This window comes from Serinus canaria, chromosome 24 (genome assembly GCF_022539315.1).
Source record: "Serinus canaria isolate serCan28SL12 chromosome 24, serCan2020, whole genome shotgun sequence".
Taxonomy (NCBI): Eukaryota; Metazoa; Chordata; class Aves; order Passeriformes; family Fringillidae; genus Serinus; species Serinus canaria.
In genome coordinates, this window is record NC_066337.1 from 7209610 (window position 1) to 7225474 (window position 15865).

Sequence of the window (15865 nt, forward strand, 5' to 3'; positions counted from 1 at the left end):
GGTCTCGAACCCGCGGATCCCACGCGGCCCCGCCCCGCCCCTCCCCGCGCACGTGGCCCGGGGTCCTCGCGGCGGGCTGCCCGCGGCGAACGCCGGTGCGGTGAGCGGCGGTGACATTGAGCGCGCAGAGATGGCCAAGGCCGCGCAGGGGCTGGTGCAGCGGCTGGTGCAGCGCGGGCCGGAGCTGATCGGCGGTGAGGGGCGGCACAGGGCGCGGGGAGGGAGCGGGGCTGCCATGGGACGGGCTGAGGTGGGGGAGAGACAGCGGACCGGGGGGAGCGGAGGGAAAGGGATGGGGCGCGGGGCTGAGGGCAGCGGGGCTGGGCCGGGCAGACCTTGCGGGCTCCGCCGCTGGGAAAACGCCGTCCTCTCCGCCGTCCTCTCCCCAGCTGCCGTCACGTACTCGAAGCCGCGCTTGGCCACGTTCTGGTACTACGCCAAGGTGGAGCTGGTCCCGCCGACCCCTGCCGAGATTCCGCGGGCCATCGACAGCATGAAGGGCCTGGTCAGGGCCTTCCAGAGCGGCCGCCTGGCGCAGCTCACTGTCAAGGTACCGGCCGGGGCGGGATGCGACAATGCCGGGGCACAGCTCCAACGGGAGCCTCCTACCCACCCAGGACATGCTCTGCCTCTGCCTTGGGAAGCAGTGGGAACTGTTGGCAACGACATATGAAACTCATGGAATTCAGGAGACCAAAGTTTAAAGTGCTTTATTTTATTTGCTTTAATTTTTCTCTGTCTGGACCAGGCTGTGATTGTTTCCCTCTACTCCCAGGGAAGGGAGAATCCATAGGTGGCTGAATGAGCCCAGCCTTCTGGATCAGCTGTGTCATTGGTTGGTCTTGAAATTAGTGTGTTTCCCATGTGTGGGCTAAGAAATGACCCTTGAAAGAGCTGTAAAAAGCCATAGTCAACAGCTGACAGTGTGCTTAATGCTGTAGAGCATTTCTGTGATGGGACATGTTGAGGGGTGGCCAAACACAGCAAACACTGCTCCACTTCTGGGTTTTCACCTTGAGAACTGCTGGAGGGCATGGATGTGGCAGTGGGAGTGAGGGAGGAGCTGTTGTGGGAGTGTGGGATCTAAGCAGTGGCTTTTTCCTTTCAGGACGCACTGAGGAATGGCCTGGTGGCCACGGAGGTGCTGATGTGGTTTTACATCGGGGAGATCATCGGCAAGCGCGGCCTCATCGGGTACAACGTGTGAGCACTCACCTCAGCAGTGCCAGCAGTTCTGGGTCTGTAACAGGGGCTGCAACAATAAAACTAGGAGCCCTTATCAAGCTGTTGTCATCCTTGTCTGGTACTCTGACAGGTGCCAGCCTGTCCTGGGGGCAATGCTGACAGGAATGGCTCCTCAGGAGGGGTATAAGGGCCAGGCCCAAGGGTGCCAGAGCTGCTTTAGTAACATCACTTTTGGTCACCAGAGCTCTCTTTGTTCTGGGACACTCACTGTGTCCCAGCTGTGGTTCCAGGGGAGGTCTGAGAGCCCCAAAATCAAACAGAGGCTGCAAAGAGGAAACATTCATTTGTTCCTGAATGCAGTTCCCATCAGCTAGTGGGACCCAAAAGTAAATTCCAGTGCTTTTTACATTATCAAAAGCAATTTCCATGGCATATTCCATAGGGAACGTAGCTCTTCTGGTTTGGTGTCTGACTGGTGCAGTGGACCTGTGTAAGTAAGCAGAGCTTTGCTGCGTGTGTCACCTCAGCTCCCAAAGGCTGAGCTGTCTGGGGTTCTACCACCTTTCTCATTGTCAGCCAGCTCTTGCAGGGTTTTCTACAAAACCTGGCGAGTACCCTGTGCTCTGCCATGTTCACAAAATAATTTGTAGGAGTTTTCTGAAGCTCGCACCTGTTTTTACTGTCTTAGAATATGGTTTTAGTCAGTATTGCTCCTTGTTGATACTGTTGCTGTCCTGCTGCTCCTTTTCTCCTTTTGGCATTGTGCTGTGCACACAGTGACCCTACAGGCCCCCAGCCCTCAGTGACCCTGCTGTCTCTGGGTGACTGTGCCTGTAGCATGTCACTTGCTCTCCCAGCAGCAGAACTGACCTTCTCAGCAGCTCATCCCAGCACGAGGCCTTGTGTGCTTCTGACAGGGAATGCAGGTGAGCTCACACACTCCAGGTATGGTAAGCGGTAGGATGTTCGCGGCATGGAAGGAGACCTTTCCTTCTTTCTTGTTAAAAAGAAGGCTTTCTGCACCAGCAGCTCTGGTTCAGAGCTGGTCACAGGTCACTTCTGTGCCATAGATGGGAAAATGAGGCTCAGTGAACTCCCTATCTTCTGTGGGGGAGTCTGCAACAGGAGCAGCAACTGGACCTGTGCTTCTAGCCCCCTGCTCAGCCTGTGTCCCGTGCTTGCTTCTCCCACCAGCCCAGCCAGGAGACCATGCCTGCCTCACACAGCCCTCCTTCTGGTGCTGCAAAGACTTTTGTGATTGCTCAGCCCAAGCAAACCTGACCAGGACTGCAGCCAATGGTCTGGCTGAGCAGGGGTGAATGATGGCCCCCAAAACTGCTCCTCCCCACAACCTTTTTGCTCCTGTCATCACAAGCCCTTCACCCAGCAGGCAGAGACCAGCGAGGGGAATGGGCCCTGTTGTGAGATTCTGCAGGATATGTTCCTCAACGAGAGGGAGATCACATATGGGATATCATGTGTAAGCTTGACTGGAAGGAGGATTCTGAACCTAAGAGAACCTCACCTAGGGCAAGGCTGTCTGATTTGGCTCCAAGACCTGCCTCTCCTCTCTTCTCTGCATGTGCTTCTCAAAGCAAGTTCAGGTGGGCATTCAGGAGGCTGCAGCTCACACCAGCACTGGCCTGGCAAAAGCTTCAGTGGGAGGATGGGATTATGCTGCACTAGTAAAGCATGGGAGAGCTCAATTTTAGTTCTCGTCTTGGGGAGTCCTCGAGAGCAGTCCCCCCCAGCCCTGCTCCCACAGCAGAACCCCAGGCAGAAGCAGCATCTGTGACCCCAAAGAGCTCCAGCAGCTTTTTCGTCCTCCCAAACACCAGAACAGTGTCTGGCTGCCTCTTTCGGGGACAAACAGCCTCCCCCCGCCCCTCCCTCCTTCCCTGCCCTCAGCTGATGAACTTCGGAGGAAAATGGGTATTTTATGGTCCCAGGCAGAGGGATTTACATCCTATCCGTGTGTTTGCAGTGGTGTTCTCACGGAATGCAGTGGACACTTGTTGGATGTTAACCCTGTTCTCGCCGTGTTCTGAACGACGGGGTTGACAGCCCGGTGCTGTCGCCGCCACCTCTTTCCCGGGGGTGGCATCCAGCGGGACGCGGCACCGGCAGGGCGCGGGGCCGCAGGCAGGACACAGCCGGGGCCGGGAGGGTAGGGCGAAGCCTCCCGCTCTCAGCCGCGGTGCCCCCGCAGGGACCGGTTAGTCCCGGGCTGAGCACCGGAGGGTCTCGGCGGGGACTGCGGGCTGTGCCGTGCCGGGCTCGGGGCCGCGCCCCGCATACGGCCCGGCGCTATGCAGGGGGCGGATGCACCGCCTATGCCGTATGCGCGGTCCGGGGCGCGGGGCTCCCGCTCCCGCTCGGCATCGCTGCCGGGATTATCAGGGCTGCTAGCGGCCCGTTTATACGTCAGGCAGATTCCGGGGCTGGCCCGCGAGGAGCCCTGAGCCTGTATGGCGCTAAGAGCTATGAGGGGCCGCGGCGGCCCGAGGCTGCGCTATCCAGGACGGGGGGCTGCACTGGGGCTCGGGCCTGGGGCCATGCATATCGCCCAGCGTTATCCCGGGCTCGCACTGATCGAGCATGGCTTATTCATATGCCGGGGCGGCGGGATGGCGGAGCCCCACAACCTGCATGGCACCCGTTGTTATGCAGCGCCTCCACGGGCCGGCGAAGCGCTATGCAGGGCGCGGGGTGCGGCCCGGCCCCGCTCTCTGGCTCGTCGCCTCTCAGTAAAGATGGCGCACAGCGGTCGGTGGCGCTTCCCCGCCCGGCCCGGCAGCGGCGGCTGGGGCCGCCGGGGCCCGGGGGGGTCCCGCCTACGGGTGCCGGCCGTGCATAGCCTGCGGCCCGCTGAACCTGCGGCGGCGCCGGCAACGGCGGGCGAGGGCGAGCGCGGCGGCCCGTGCTCCGGCGAGGCGGCGGGAAGCGGCGGAGGCGGGGCAGCGCCGGGCCCCGGCGGCCCCGCGGCCGCGGCCGGTCCTGGCTTCGACGCGGCACTCCAGGTCTCGGCCACCATCGGCATCAACCTGCGGCGGTTCCGCGCGGCCTGCGGCACCGAGGCGGGCAGCGGAGAGGTGAGAGGGGCGGCGAGGCGGGGGCGGGGGGGGGGGGGGGGGGGGCGGGTCCCGGGCGCAGCATCCCCGAAGCCCCGGAGGCGGAGGCCCGAACACACCCGGGCGCACCCACCCAGTCCTGGTCGCATAGCCCGCCCGTCGCCGGACACACCTCCCGCGCCCCGCACAAAGGGCGCGCCCGGCGGGGGGTGCCGGGGGGGGTGGGGGGTGGCGGGAGTCGGCGGGCGGGACCCGGTGCCGGTCCGTGTCCGGCCACCCTCGCGGTCCCTCCCCGCGCACGCGACTTGCCGCCGGTGCGTCCTCCCTGCCGCCGCCTCCATTATCCGGCTCCCGCCGCTCCCGCGCCCGCGGCGGGGCGGGATGCGGTGCTCACACCCCGCTGCCGGCAGCGAGGTAGGATGGATGGGGCCGGGGCCCTCCCGGTGCGCCCGGTGCCGAGGATGCTCGGCGGGGTGACGCGTCCTTCCCCGGGCGCGGGGGCTCGAGGGGGCTGGGCTGCCGGCCCCTCCTGCGGGCCCGGCGGTGGGTGTCGCGCACCGGCCCTCCCCCTTCTTCTTCTCCTCCTCCTCCTCCTCCTCCTCCTCCTCTTCCTCCCTTTCGCCGCTGTGGATGCCCCAGGCGGAGATTGGGGCGGCGGGCCCGTTACGAGAGGCCGTTCGCCGGTACGAGGAGCGCTGGCGCTCCTTTTTTTCTTCTTTTTTTTCTTTTTTTTCTTTTTTTCTTTTTTTTGAGTTGCTCTTCTTCCTCCCTTCATTTCTTTTTTTTTTTTTGAGCCTTTCTAAGGCAGCCGGAGTGGGCGTGCGACAACAACCCACCTATTGACAGAACAGGGAAGACATGATGGGGGTGTGTTACTACGAGCTGCAGCGTTCCTTTCCTCCAGTTGTTTTGCTTCGCTCCTTAGCGGCATCCTTGCGCCTGCAAGAGATTTCCCCAGGTCTTTTTTACCAGGAGAGATTTATTATAGATTTTTGAAGGGCCAGCTCTGTCTCCTCTTCTCCAGGCAGGTTGTCAGACGTAGGGTAGGTGAATGTATCTTTGTATTTTGTCTGTATAAAGACTAGTTGTTTCCTTTCCCACGACTGGCCGTGGCAGAGTTCATTAAAACACACATGAAAATACAGTTTTCTTGTGTCTTTCTGGCCTGGTTTTGGCATTTTCTGTTGAGTGCCATAAAGTGGAGCTCTTGGCTCAGGGCTGAGCTGGAGGAGTTCCTTGCCTGAAGAGTGGCAGCTCCCGCGGGCTGCGATGCTGGAGGAGCTGAGTTGTGTTTGCAGGAGCAGAGCTGAGTGTGGGGACACTCCTGCCCTCACCTGTGCAGACTTCGGGGTGTGAGTCACACTGCTCTCATTAACACCATCATCTCAGGGGGTGCACTTTGGGATACTTCTCTTTTTTGTTGTTTGCAGTAGACATGGCTTGATGGAATTCATGGAGTCCTCTGGGAAGCAGTTAATATCTCACCAGTGCTAGTTCAGGGAGAGAAGTGACTTGAGATCTGGCTAACCAAGCTGACCACAGAGTTAATAACCCAGGAGGTTTTTCATGTGGGGGGAGACAAGTTGCTTTGTTTCTTAATTTTTTTTCTAAGATGACATTGGGCTGTGGTTTGTTTAATTCCAGTTGTCTTCAAGTATATTTTTGCATCTCAAAAAAGCCCTAAAACATCTTTGAGATATCTTTTTGAGTTTAGCCTTTAGGGTATTTTTGCTTTAAAGTAAAATAGCTTGAATGCATTGTAGGTGTGGCAGCTGATTAACACAGGGTCTCCTGGATTTTATGAATTCTACTCATTACATCACTTTTCTACTTAGCTGCCAATAGCTTTTCTCTAATAACATTGCATACAGTAGAAAGTAATGATAAACATTGATTGTGGCTTGGTGTTTGTAGGCTCTGTTTTGTCTGACCACTCATGAGCCAGGAAGGGGCAGACCCCAGGTGTTTCCCCTCTCTCTGGATTTGCAGCATGCTGGTACTCTTGGGCATACTCAGAGGAAATCCTCACAAACGATCAGATTGAGTTAACTCACCCAGTTGATTCCTTTTCTTTGGTGATGCTCAAGAAACAACATTTTTGCATCAAAGGACATAGTTCTCCTGGCTGGTAACTTGTGCACTCATCATAGTCTTAGCAAAGATTACAGTCACCTGCAGCAGAGGCTGCTTTTTTTCTGTCCTGCAGTACAAGTTCTCTGTGAGGTGGGGTGAGGGTGTGAAAAGGGCTCTGGTACATGTAGGCAGGCGGCTCATGGGTGCTGCCTGTGGTCTCTCCAGAGGAGAGGGCAGCTGTGTGCAGTGCAGGAATGGTGCAGTTTCTGGTAGCTGTGTGGTAGCTGCTCTGGGGGAGGTGTTCTTCTAGAAGGGGGCTTCCAGAAGACCCCCTCATATTAGGGCTCACCATGTCCTCTCAGTAACTGCCTGGCGCTCATGCTGTTCTTTTCCACAAGGTTGAGGGTCCTTCCTGAGCCAAGCCACTTACAGTCTTCAACCGAGTTGCCATTATTCCTCATCAGGGATAAACTCTGAGCACTTGTTTTGAGGAGCCAGTGGCAATCAGAGGAAGAAGCTGTGTTACCTTTTTATTTACAACTTCTACTTCGCATGCTTGTTTTTTTTCTACCTCGTTCTTGTCTGCACTTGTGTAGGTACCTGTTGAAATTGGTTATTACCACCAAGTTAGATGCAGGAGTAATGTTGTCCAGAACAAGTATTAGACTCAGTCTTTCCCTTATCTTCTTGATAGTTTTGTAGTACATAGCAAACTGCATTTCTCATTTAAAAGATACTTGAATTCTGGGGTGTCAGGGCATTTTCCTCAGATTGAGGTCACTTTGTAAAAAGCCTTGTCTTCTGCTGCAGCTCAGTCTTGCACTGAGTTATCTTGAAACCAACTCACATTAAAGGAGCCACATTCTGATACTCAATTTTGACGCCACAAGAATTGCTGGGGGACATTTTGCACAGTGAAGCTGTAAGTGGTTGAACAGGAGCATTTGTACTGTGTACTAACCTTTCAGCTTGGTGTAAGTGGTACTGTAGGAACAAGAAAAATATGGTTGCATTTTCTTGTTCATTATGTCAATATTTGGTATAAAAGAAGCATAAACATAGTTGTTAAATATCTGCTCTGCCTGTCAGTTTGGAGTTTCCTGCTCATCTGTGAAGGGGATTGAAGGTTTGGGACGTAAAAGTTGAGAGTGTACTGGATACGTGCTGACAGTTACCTCCATAAATCTGTATTGGCTGAAAGTTGCAGAAGCTCAAGTTTGGCAGTTGGATGTCGTGGTGATGGTGGTGTCCCTGGTAGCACTTCCATGATTATACCTGGGGCATAATGTTTTATGAGGTGAATGTTGGAGATGTGGACGTTTGCCGATGCCTGGAATGTTTGGAAATGGTACCAGATCCATGTCCTGGGGGTAAGGATTAGCTTCCATACTGCTGCCAGGGTCATACCTGAGCTGGAAGTACAGATAATTTCTTCTATTTGCCTCAAAATTTCCTCAGGTAGTGTTAGGTTGAATGGTCGCTGCCAGATTGCTTGAGTGTTTAGTGTGTGAGTTGGAGGTGTCGAGCCTTTCCTGTCATGGGTGAGGCAGTTACTGCACATGCAGGAGGAGGGGACTGCTGTAGGTATTGATGTCTGACAAGAGACACATGGTGAGTGAGGATGATGCAGATCATGGCCCAAGAGATGGCTCCTTCATGCACTTTCCCTTCCTGAACATTCGGGTGCTGCTTTTTCAGATGTTTGAAAATAAATGTTTCTGATTTTGTGGTTTGGTCAGCTTTGTTCAGTGCTCCAAACCCTCAGAAGAGCAGTTTTGGGAAGTTTGTTAGGAATTCAGGAAACTTTTCAACTGGAAGGTGATGTGGCTCGTCCCACTGGCACCAGCAGTGGGCAGGTAAGGCAGTTTCAGAACAGCAGCCGTGCACTGGTGAGTTTGTTCCAGGGGCATTTGGACATTGTGCTTTCTTCAGATGGAAAGCTCCTGTGACAGACTTGCAACAGTGCTTGACCATGCACTTCTGTATTGGCACCCGAGTGCTGAACTGCAGGTTTCACAGCACCATGTTGGAGGAAACAGGTAACTCCTCAAGTCAGTGGTTCATCACTTCTCAGGGATACCACAAAATTCCCAGAGCAGGGTTAGCTGTTCCCCCCAAGCTGAGCTACAGAGCATAGTTTGACTTTAGTGCTGTTTCTTTAGGAATATATGTTTAGGAGTGAAAGATGAGTTTACCACCCCAAAAGATTTTTTTAATGCATCCATACAGCAGTTGTGGAGCTGTATCTTTGTAGGTAGTGGTTTGACTGACTCTTCCTTGGAAGTGGTATTATTGAAAGCTTGTTGTGCCCAGAATGAGAGTGTTTCAGATGTTCTAATAAGCATTCATCTGTATTCAGATTGGAAAGCATAAGTCAGAATTTCTCATCCAGGTTGGAACCAGGACTCTCGCAAAACAGATCTGTATTCTAAGTAACACACTTGTGAGACCTGCCCTGAGCCTCAGCCCCATAAAGGGCAAATATATTCTTTCTAGTTCTAAAAAAACTGGACTCTGGAAGCTGCAGCCCCAATCACCATTGTATTGCCATGGGTGATGCCTGAGGGTACCACTGCAGTGGGGTGACCAGGCCAAGAGCTGTTGTGGGATCTAACGATGTTCTCTGTAGGTCAGTGCTGCTCCCAGGTGAAGCCCCAGCAAAGTCTGTGCATCACTCCTGGTCAAAGCTTTAGTTGAATTAAACAATGGAAGGACAAATGTCCCCTCATCTGACTTGGTGCATGATGATCACCCCAAGTGCTCAGCTGTTTATTATTGAATTGCATCACAAGTAGTGGCTTGGGAAGCATCTCCCTGAACTCCCAGCAGACTCTGCTCCGCTCCCAACACCCGGTGTTTGTCTCAGGGTTACTACCTGCCAACCTCCAAGGGTGTTTACTCTGTTGAAAGCAGAGGAGTCTGGTAGATGTTGTGCTGCAGTCACTAAGCAGGCATCTGAATGAGCTTCTAAAAATAGCTTATCCCTTTCCAAGAAATTGAGGTGCTGTCTAACTTAGGCCAAACCAAGGATGGGGAATGAGAAGGACAGCATTGGTGAGGTGACTCTATTGTAAAATAAACTTTTTCAGGTGATGATTGGAGCGACTGCATTGCTGGTCTAGAGCCCCATGCAACCTCACAGATCCATAGTGGTATGGTTTATACTGTTATTCCTCAGTCAGAGATCAGAACATCAGTTAGTGCCGGCAGGATAGTTTCTCCTTTGAAGGTAGATTTTCCTATGAGATCTTTAACTGAAAATTCTTTGAAAAGTAATATTGCTCAAGAGCATTGTGATAGACATTTGCTTGCAACTTCTCTGTTCTCTAGTAGCTGGATTACGTCAGGAAGAGCCATTCTTTATCTGTGCTCAACTCTGAAGTTGAACCCGGTTGGGATAGTGTAATGTGTGAATGGGAAATGTATGTGCTGCCCACAGAGAGATCACCACATGCCTGCTTGGTTAGTCTTCATGTTTGGCATGAGGCAAGCCTTCCCTCATCCTTTAATTTATAATCCTGAGTACCCTTTTTTCATTGCATTATTCTTTTTCAGGTAAATGAGGCCATGTTCAAAATCTTCATGGTTTTTAATCACTCTCCATCTGTCATGACATTTCTGAAAAACCAGAGAGAGACTGTTCCTGCCTAGTTTGCCTCAAAGCTGCATTTTGGCATGTGATGGCCAACTGAATGGTTTAGCCTGGCAAATGCTGAGTGATACTTCGTGGCTTTCTTCATCTTCTCTGACAGGTCACAGGGTTGCCTTTTCAGGTAGTGATAGCAACTGTTCTGGGGTCACCAGTACACTCAGGAATGTCACCAAACACACAAGCACAAATAACATATTGGTCATACTACTTGTGGTTGTAAATGAAGCAGAAGTGATTGTTTTGTGGAAGGAGACTTTTTGCTGTAGATGCTTCTGGTGACTGGTTGGTCAGAAATGGAAAAAATTATCATTCCCAGGCTACTGGGCCAAAGCCAGTGTTAATGTTGGAAACATTACATTTTATTTAGCCAGTATTAATGTTGGAAACATTAATTTATCTTACATTGGCAAAGTAAGATAACAGAGCTCACTTTGAAAATAATGCAAGTTGTAGTCCTGGATTGACAAGTGAATGTCAAATATATGGCAAGTACTGATTTAGTAGCCAGAGATAAAATAATAATGACTTTAGGACCCAGAATAACAAAATGAAGAAAAGATCTGTAGCAGCCACAGGAACTTGGAGGCCAGTGCAAGTCACGAAATCGCGCAGGGTGAGCATCTGATCCCTCCGCATTTCTAAACCTGACTGTTCTTAGGTATTTGTTATTTCTCAGTGCCTTCTCTGGGTTTCAGCCCACATCTGTCTCCGCTGACAGCTTCTCCCTCTGTCAGGGCTGGGGACCCCTTCCCTGCCCACGCCCACAAAGGCAGTGCTGCAACACCCAGCGATGTTTGCATCCTGCTGTAGCCCACGTGCTCCAGAGCAGAGGCAGGCATGTCGAGGTGATCCGAAGTGCTGGGAGCGGGTGCTGGGCACTCCCGCTGCCTCTCCTGCTCTGGTTGCAGTGCTGCAGGACTGAAGTTTACTTTCTCCCTTTCTGGGAATGGCCTTCAGGGGTTCTGTGTGTGATGCAAGGTGTCTCAGGCAGAAGCAACGTATTCTGGCATAATTTTATTTCTTTTATGTTGCTTTATCATTGCTTTTTCTGGATTTCTTGTCATCTCTGCTGCAAGTTGTATTTCCTTTTTAGCAATTCTTTGATCAAAGAGCAAATGCCAGTATCTTCTGGGTAAGGGAAATCCTCTAGAATCCTTTTGTGCTTCATTCACAGTGGAGTTCATTTCAACATTAATATCCATGTCCTCAAACTTCCATCTGCTCTCTCATTGCAGGATGAACAGTTTTTAGGTTTTGGTTCAGATGAAGAAGTCAAAGTACGAAGTCCCACCAGGTCCCCCACAGGTAAGTTCAAGTTGCAGGATTGGGTGTTGACTTTCTGTTTTCTTTTGTGATGATTTTGCTGTGCCTCTCCAGTTTGTTCCATCAAATCTCATCCACAACACCAGTCTTTAGATTTAATGCAGTTAGTTTTTTGGATGCTCTATGTCTGATCTGTAAAGGAGCAGGGAAAGTTTGAGTGAAAGGCTTATACTGATGAAACCAGTATTTGAAACCTCATGTCAGTGTTCTGGAGAGGCAGCTATTTAAAGAGTAAGGGTCTGAAACTGGTTTGACTATTTTAGTATCTTTCAGTAGACTCCTTTCTGCCTGTGTTGTTAATAAATGCTCTCACCAGAGCGCTCCACTCTTCCGCCATAATCATCTGCTCAGCTTGGCTTCAACAGCAAACTGTGGTGGAGCACCTTGCTAGTGCAAGGGAAGATCCAGAACCGAAATAGCTGGACTTGGTGAGAGTGCAGTGAAATGCATTGGGTCAAGATGGGTAATCAAGTCTTGTGCTTGATGGCTCCAAGTCAGTGCTGAGTATTAACTGTGTTTCAAAGCTAAAACCAGTTTTTAGTAAATTGTCTTGTATCAGCCTTGTGTAGGTTGTTCTTGCTCTCTTGACCTCTCCCTTAGCAGTGCAGATGGATGGCACTCGAAGGATTTTTTTTCTTTCAACTGGCTGTGAGCTGCTTAAAAAAAATATGTAAAAATTCATGTATTTAAAAGGTACTATGTGCCTTTGAGAATTATTGCTCCCTCCCAGCAGGAGGTTTGTGCTTGGCTTGTGCAATTGCATATATAATTGTTGGGAAAAGACTAGCTTGCATTTTTAAACAAGTTATCTGCGTGGTATTTTATGTGTGAAAAGACATTTGTTGGGAAGGTATTCTCTACATGTCGTGCCAAAACTATTTTTATTTGTTGATTATGTGAAATGTTTTGGCAATATATGGGCAGCATGAATGATACTGAGTAAATACTTGTTTGACCTGGGTAATGCTCATCCCACACTTGGGGAAATTTGATGTGATTCTTGCATTCTCTGTTTCCCTCTCAGTTAAATCTAGTCCGCGGAAACCTCGCGGGAGGCCCCGGAGCAGTTCTGACCGAAGTTCAGCTGTATTGTCAGACTCTTCATCAGTGTGTTCCCCTTCAAGCAAGTCTGAAACCACATCCATGGAAAAAGTAAAGAAGAAGGAGTCGAAGAGTGGGGAAAAAAGACGTGGAAGACCTCCAGCACTTACAAGTGTCAAGTTCAAATTGTCACAGGAGAAGGACACATCGGACATTCAGAAGGGCAGCAAAGAAGAAAAAGAGAGTCTAAAAAAAATCAAAAGATCGCCATCCACTACATTTCAGCAAGCAACTAAAATCAAGAAATTAAGAACTAGTAAGCTTTCCCCACTGAAATCAAAATTTAAGCCTGGGGCAAAACTTCAGATAGGGAGGAAGACCGTTCAGATTGTGCGCAGGAGAGGCAGGCCACCATCGTCTGAACGTTTAAAGACTTCCTCAACTTCGGTCATAAACTCACAGCTGGAGAAGCCCCAGAGGATCCGCAAAGAAAAGGATGGCACACCACCTCTCACGAAGGAAGAGAAGGCTGCTGTCAGACAGAGTCCACGCAGAATTAAGCCTGTCAGGATTATACCTTCCACCAAAAGGACGGATGCTGCGATTGCTAAGCAACTCTTGCAGAGGGCTAAAAAGGGAGCACAAAAAAAGATTGAGAAAGAAGCAGCCAAACTGCAGGGCAGGATGGGGAGAACACAGCTCAAAAATATTCGACAGTTCATCATGCCAGTTGTGAGTGCAATCTCTTCACGGATTATCAAAACACCCAAACGGTTTATTGAGGATGAAGATTACGATCCTCCTATTAAAATATCCAGACTAGAATCCACACCAAACAGCAGGTTCAGCACTACATCTTGTGGCTCCAGTGAAAAGTCCAGTGCTGCTTCTCAACATTCATCTCAGATGTCTTCAGATTCCTCACGGTCCAGCAGCCCCAGCGTGGATACATCTACAGACTCCCAGGCTTCTGAGGAGATGCAGATGCTTTCTGAGGAGCGAAGCAATACTCCAGAAGTTCACACTCCCCTGCCTGTTTCTCAGTCCCCTGAAAACGATAACAGTGATAGGAGAAATAGAAGGTTTTCGATATCAGAAAGAAGTTTTGGCCAGAGGACTGCAAAAAAGCTGTCAGCCTTACCAAGTATGCCACAGCAGCAGTCCTCCTCCTCTCCTCCTCCCCCTTTGCTCACTCCCCCCCCACCACTGCAGCCTGCTTCAAGCATCTCAGACCATACCCCTTGGCTTATGCCTCCGACCATACCATTAGCCTCACCCTTTCTTCCTGCTTCTGCTGCACCAATGCAAGAGAAACGAAAGTCAATTCTGCGAGAGCCAACATTTAGGTGGACTTCCCTGAAACATTCCAGGTCAGAGCCTCAGTACTTCTCATCAGCAAAATATGCCAAAGAGGGTCTTATTCGCAAACCGATATTTGATAACTTCAGACCCCCGCCGCTAACACCGGAGGATGTTGGCTTTGCATCTGGCTTCTCAACACCAGGTGCGACAGCTCCCACACGTCTCTTTTCACTTCACTCTGGAGCCAGGTTTGATATGCACAAGAGAAGTCCTCTGCTGCGAGCGCCACGATTCACACCAAGTGAGGCCCACTCCCGGATCTTCGAGTCTGTGACCTTGCCCTCGTCAGTCGGGCGCACTACCACAGGCACCTCTGCCACAGGCACATCCTCTCGGCGGCGGAAGAGGAAAGCGTTCAGCCCCATCCGATCAGAACCCAGATCTCCTTCGCACTCCATGAGGACGAGGAGCGGAAGGCTTAGTACCTCTGACCTGTCAACTCTCACCCCACAGTCTTCTGTCTCTTCCTCTTTAACTAGCATTTCAGTTAGTTCTCTTGCCACTAGTGCCTTAAATTCAACTTTTACTTTTCCCTCCCATTCCCTATCGCAGTCTGGGGAATCAGCAGAAAGAAGCCAGAGACCAAGGAAGCAGACGAGTGCTCCAGCAGAGCCTTTCTCATCTGGTAGCCCTGCTCCTCTCTTCCCCTGGTTCACATCAAGTCCCCAGACAGAGAGAGGCAAAAACAAGGACAGGGCAGCAGAAGAGCTCTCCAAAGATAAAGATGCTGACAAAGGCCTGGAGAAGGACAAGAGCAGAGAGAAAGACAGAGAGAGAGAAAAGGAGAACAAACGAGAGTCAAAGAAAGAGAAAAGGAGAAAAGGGTCAGAAATACAGAGTGGCACTGCTTTGTTTCCTGTAGGTAAAATGCCCAAAGAAAAAGTCAGCGAAGATGCTGCAGCATCATCGTCTGCCAAAAAAACTGCCGGGCGGAAGAAGTCTACAGCCGTAGATCCCACGGCAGACGTTTCCACTGCTGCTCTGATAGATACAACAGCTGTCAAAACCAAAACATCCAAGAAAGGTAGAGGGGGGCTGGACAAATCAGACCTGGACCTCAGCCCTACTGTGCCATCTTTGGAGAAGGAAAAAGCTCTCCGTCTTTCTGCTCCTTCATCAAGCACTGTTAAACATTCTGCTTCCTCCATCAGTTCCATGTTGGCTCAAGCAGACAAACTGCCAATGACTGACAAGAGGGTAGCCAGTCTTCTGAAAAAGGCAAAAGCCCAGCTGTACAAGATTGAGAAGAGCAAGTCCCTCAAACAAGCAGATCAGCCAAAAGCACAGGTACTCCTTTTTCCAGGTTGCGTTTTTTGCTAGAGTGCATATTTGAGCTTGTCCTGAAAGTCACAAATAGCTTTTGTATACTGAGCGTGAAGAATTAATGTGCCAAGCTAAGCAGCTGTTAGTGCAACAGATGGCAAACTACCCAAAAACAAGAAGGCCTGGGCAGAAGCAGAGGGGAAGAGGGAGCTGCTGCGTAGTCAGCTCAGAGGGGAGCTGCATGCATTTTGGAGACCAGTGCAGTATAGCTGCTTACTGGGTTTCTCTGAACAAATCTAAGCAAAACAATCATCTAGAGTAGTACTCACTCCGAAAAGTGCAGTTCCAGCAAAATGCAGTGTCTTGGCCTCAAGGTTTCTTGGGGGCCCTTCATGAGTATAAAGTTGGCTTCTGAAGGAAAGTTGTTTCTTGATCTTTCTGGTTTTTAACTTTATGCAGTGATCTCTCACTTATAGGAGGGAGGAAGATCCATTGGAATTTTTCATCTGATTTGGGGAACTACTTCCTACCACTTTGCTCTTTTCCCTCTTCCCCACCCCAAAACCCCCCTTTACTGCAGTCCTCTTTACCTGCCAGAAAGGGAGGTGAGATATGTTTTCAGGGAATACTTTTTATTTAAACTTTTACTTTTTGTAACAGCACTAGTGTTGAAAATCGCTAGTACATATTTGAAATGGAGAAGCCTCCAGCTGTTTGTTTCTGAAATGAAGATGCCCATGCATCTGTGTGACTGGCCTGGTGTAGCAGAAGCCCAGATTCTCACAGTTGCTTATTTGGGATAGTTATTTCAGTGGGATATATTCCAGAATCTTACCAAAACATGGAAAATTGCACTAAAATGCTCCATTTGTTTAGCATCTCAGTAAACCCAAAC

The 15865-nt window shown here is 50.8% G+C and overlaps 2 protein-coding genes across 3 annotated transcripts in view; both read left to right on the forward strand.

Annotated features, from left to right (window-relative positions):
* Window positions 1-38: 38 nt before the first annotated feature.
* ATP5MG (ATP synthase membrane subunit g) lies at window positions 39-1279 on the forward strand. Its single transcript, XM_050983569.1, has 3 exons — window positions 39-194; window positions 390-550; window positions 1109-1279. The coding sequence occupies exons 1-3, from the start codon at window positions 131-133 to the stop codon at window positions 1205-1207; spliced, it is 324 nt and encodes a 107-aa protein (XP_050839526.1). The 5' UTR covers window positions 39-130; the 3' UTR covers window positions 1208-1279.
* A 2659-nt stretch (window positions 1280-3938) lies between these two features.
* Window positions 3939-15865, forward strand: part of KMT2A (lysine methyltransferase 2A) — a 40574-nt gene continuing 28647 nt past the window's right edge. For both annotated transcript variants that reach the window (XM_030232111.2, XM_030232112.2), the window contains exons 1-3: window positions 3939-4277; window positions 11217-11286; window positions 12329-14994. In XM_030232111.2, the coding sequence (XP_030087971.1) occupies window positions 3939-4277; window positions 11217-11286; window positions 12329-14994 (3075 nt within the window). The remainder of the gene's footprint in view (window positions 4278-11216; window positions 11287-12328; window positions 14995-15865) is intronic.

What these genes read in the sequence shown, in the direction of transcription:
- ATP5MG (XM_050983569.1), top strand. Translation starts at nt 131, where the DNA reads ATGGCCAAGGCCGCGCAGGGGCTGGTGCAGCGGCTGGTGCAGCGCGGG. An exon ending in CGGGCCGGAGCTGATCGGCG is followed by an intron (nt 195 to 389) that starts GTGAGGGGCGGC and finishes TCCTCTCCCCAG; the next exon opens with CTGCCGTCACGTACTCGAAG. An exon ending in TGGCGCAGCTCACTGTCAAG is followed by an intron (nt 551 to 1,108) that starts GTACCGGCCGGG and finishes TTTTCCTTTCAG; the next exon opens with GACGCACTGAGGAATGGCCT.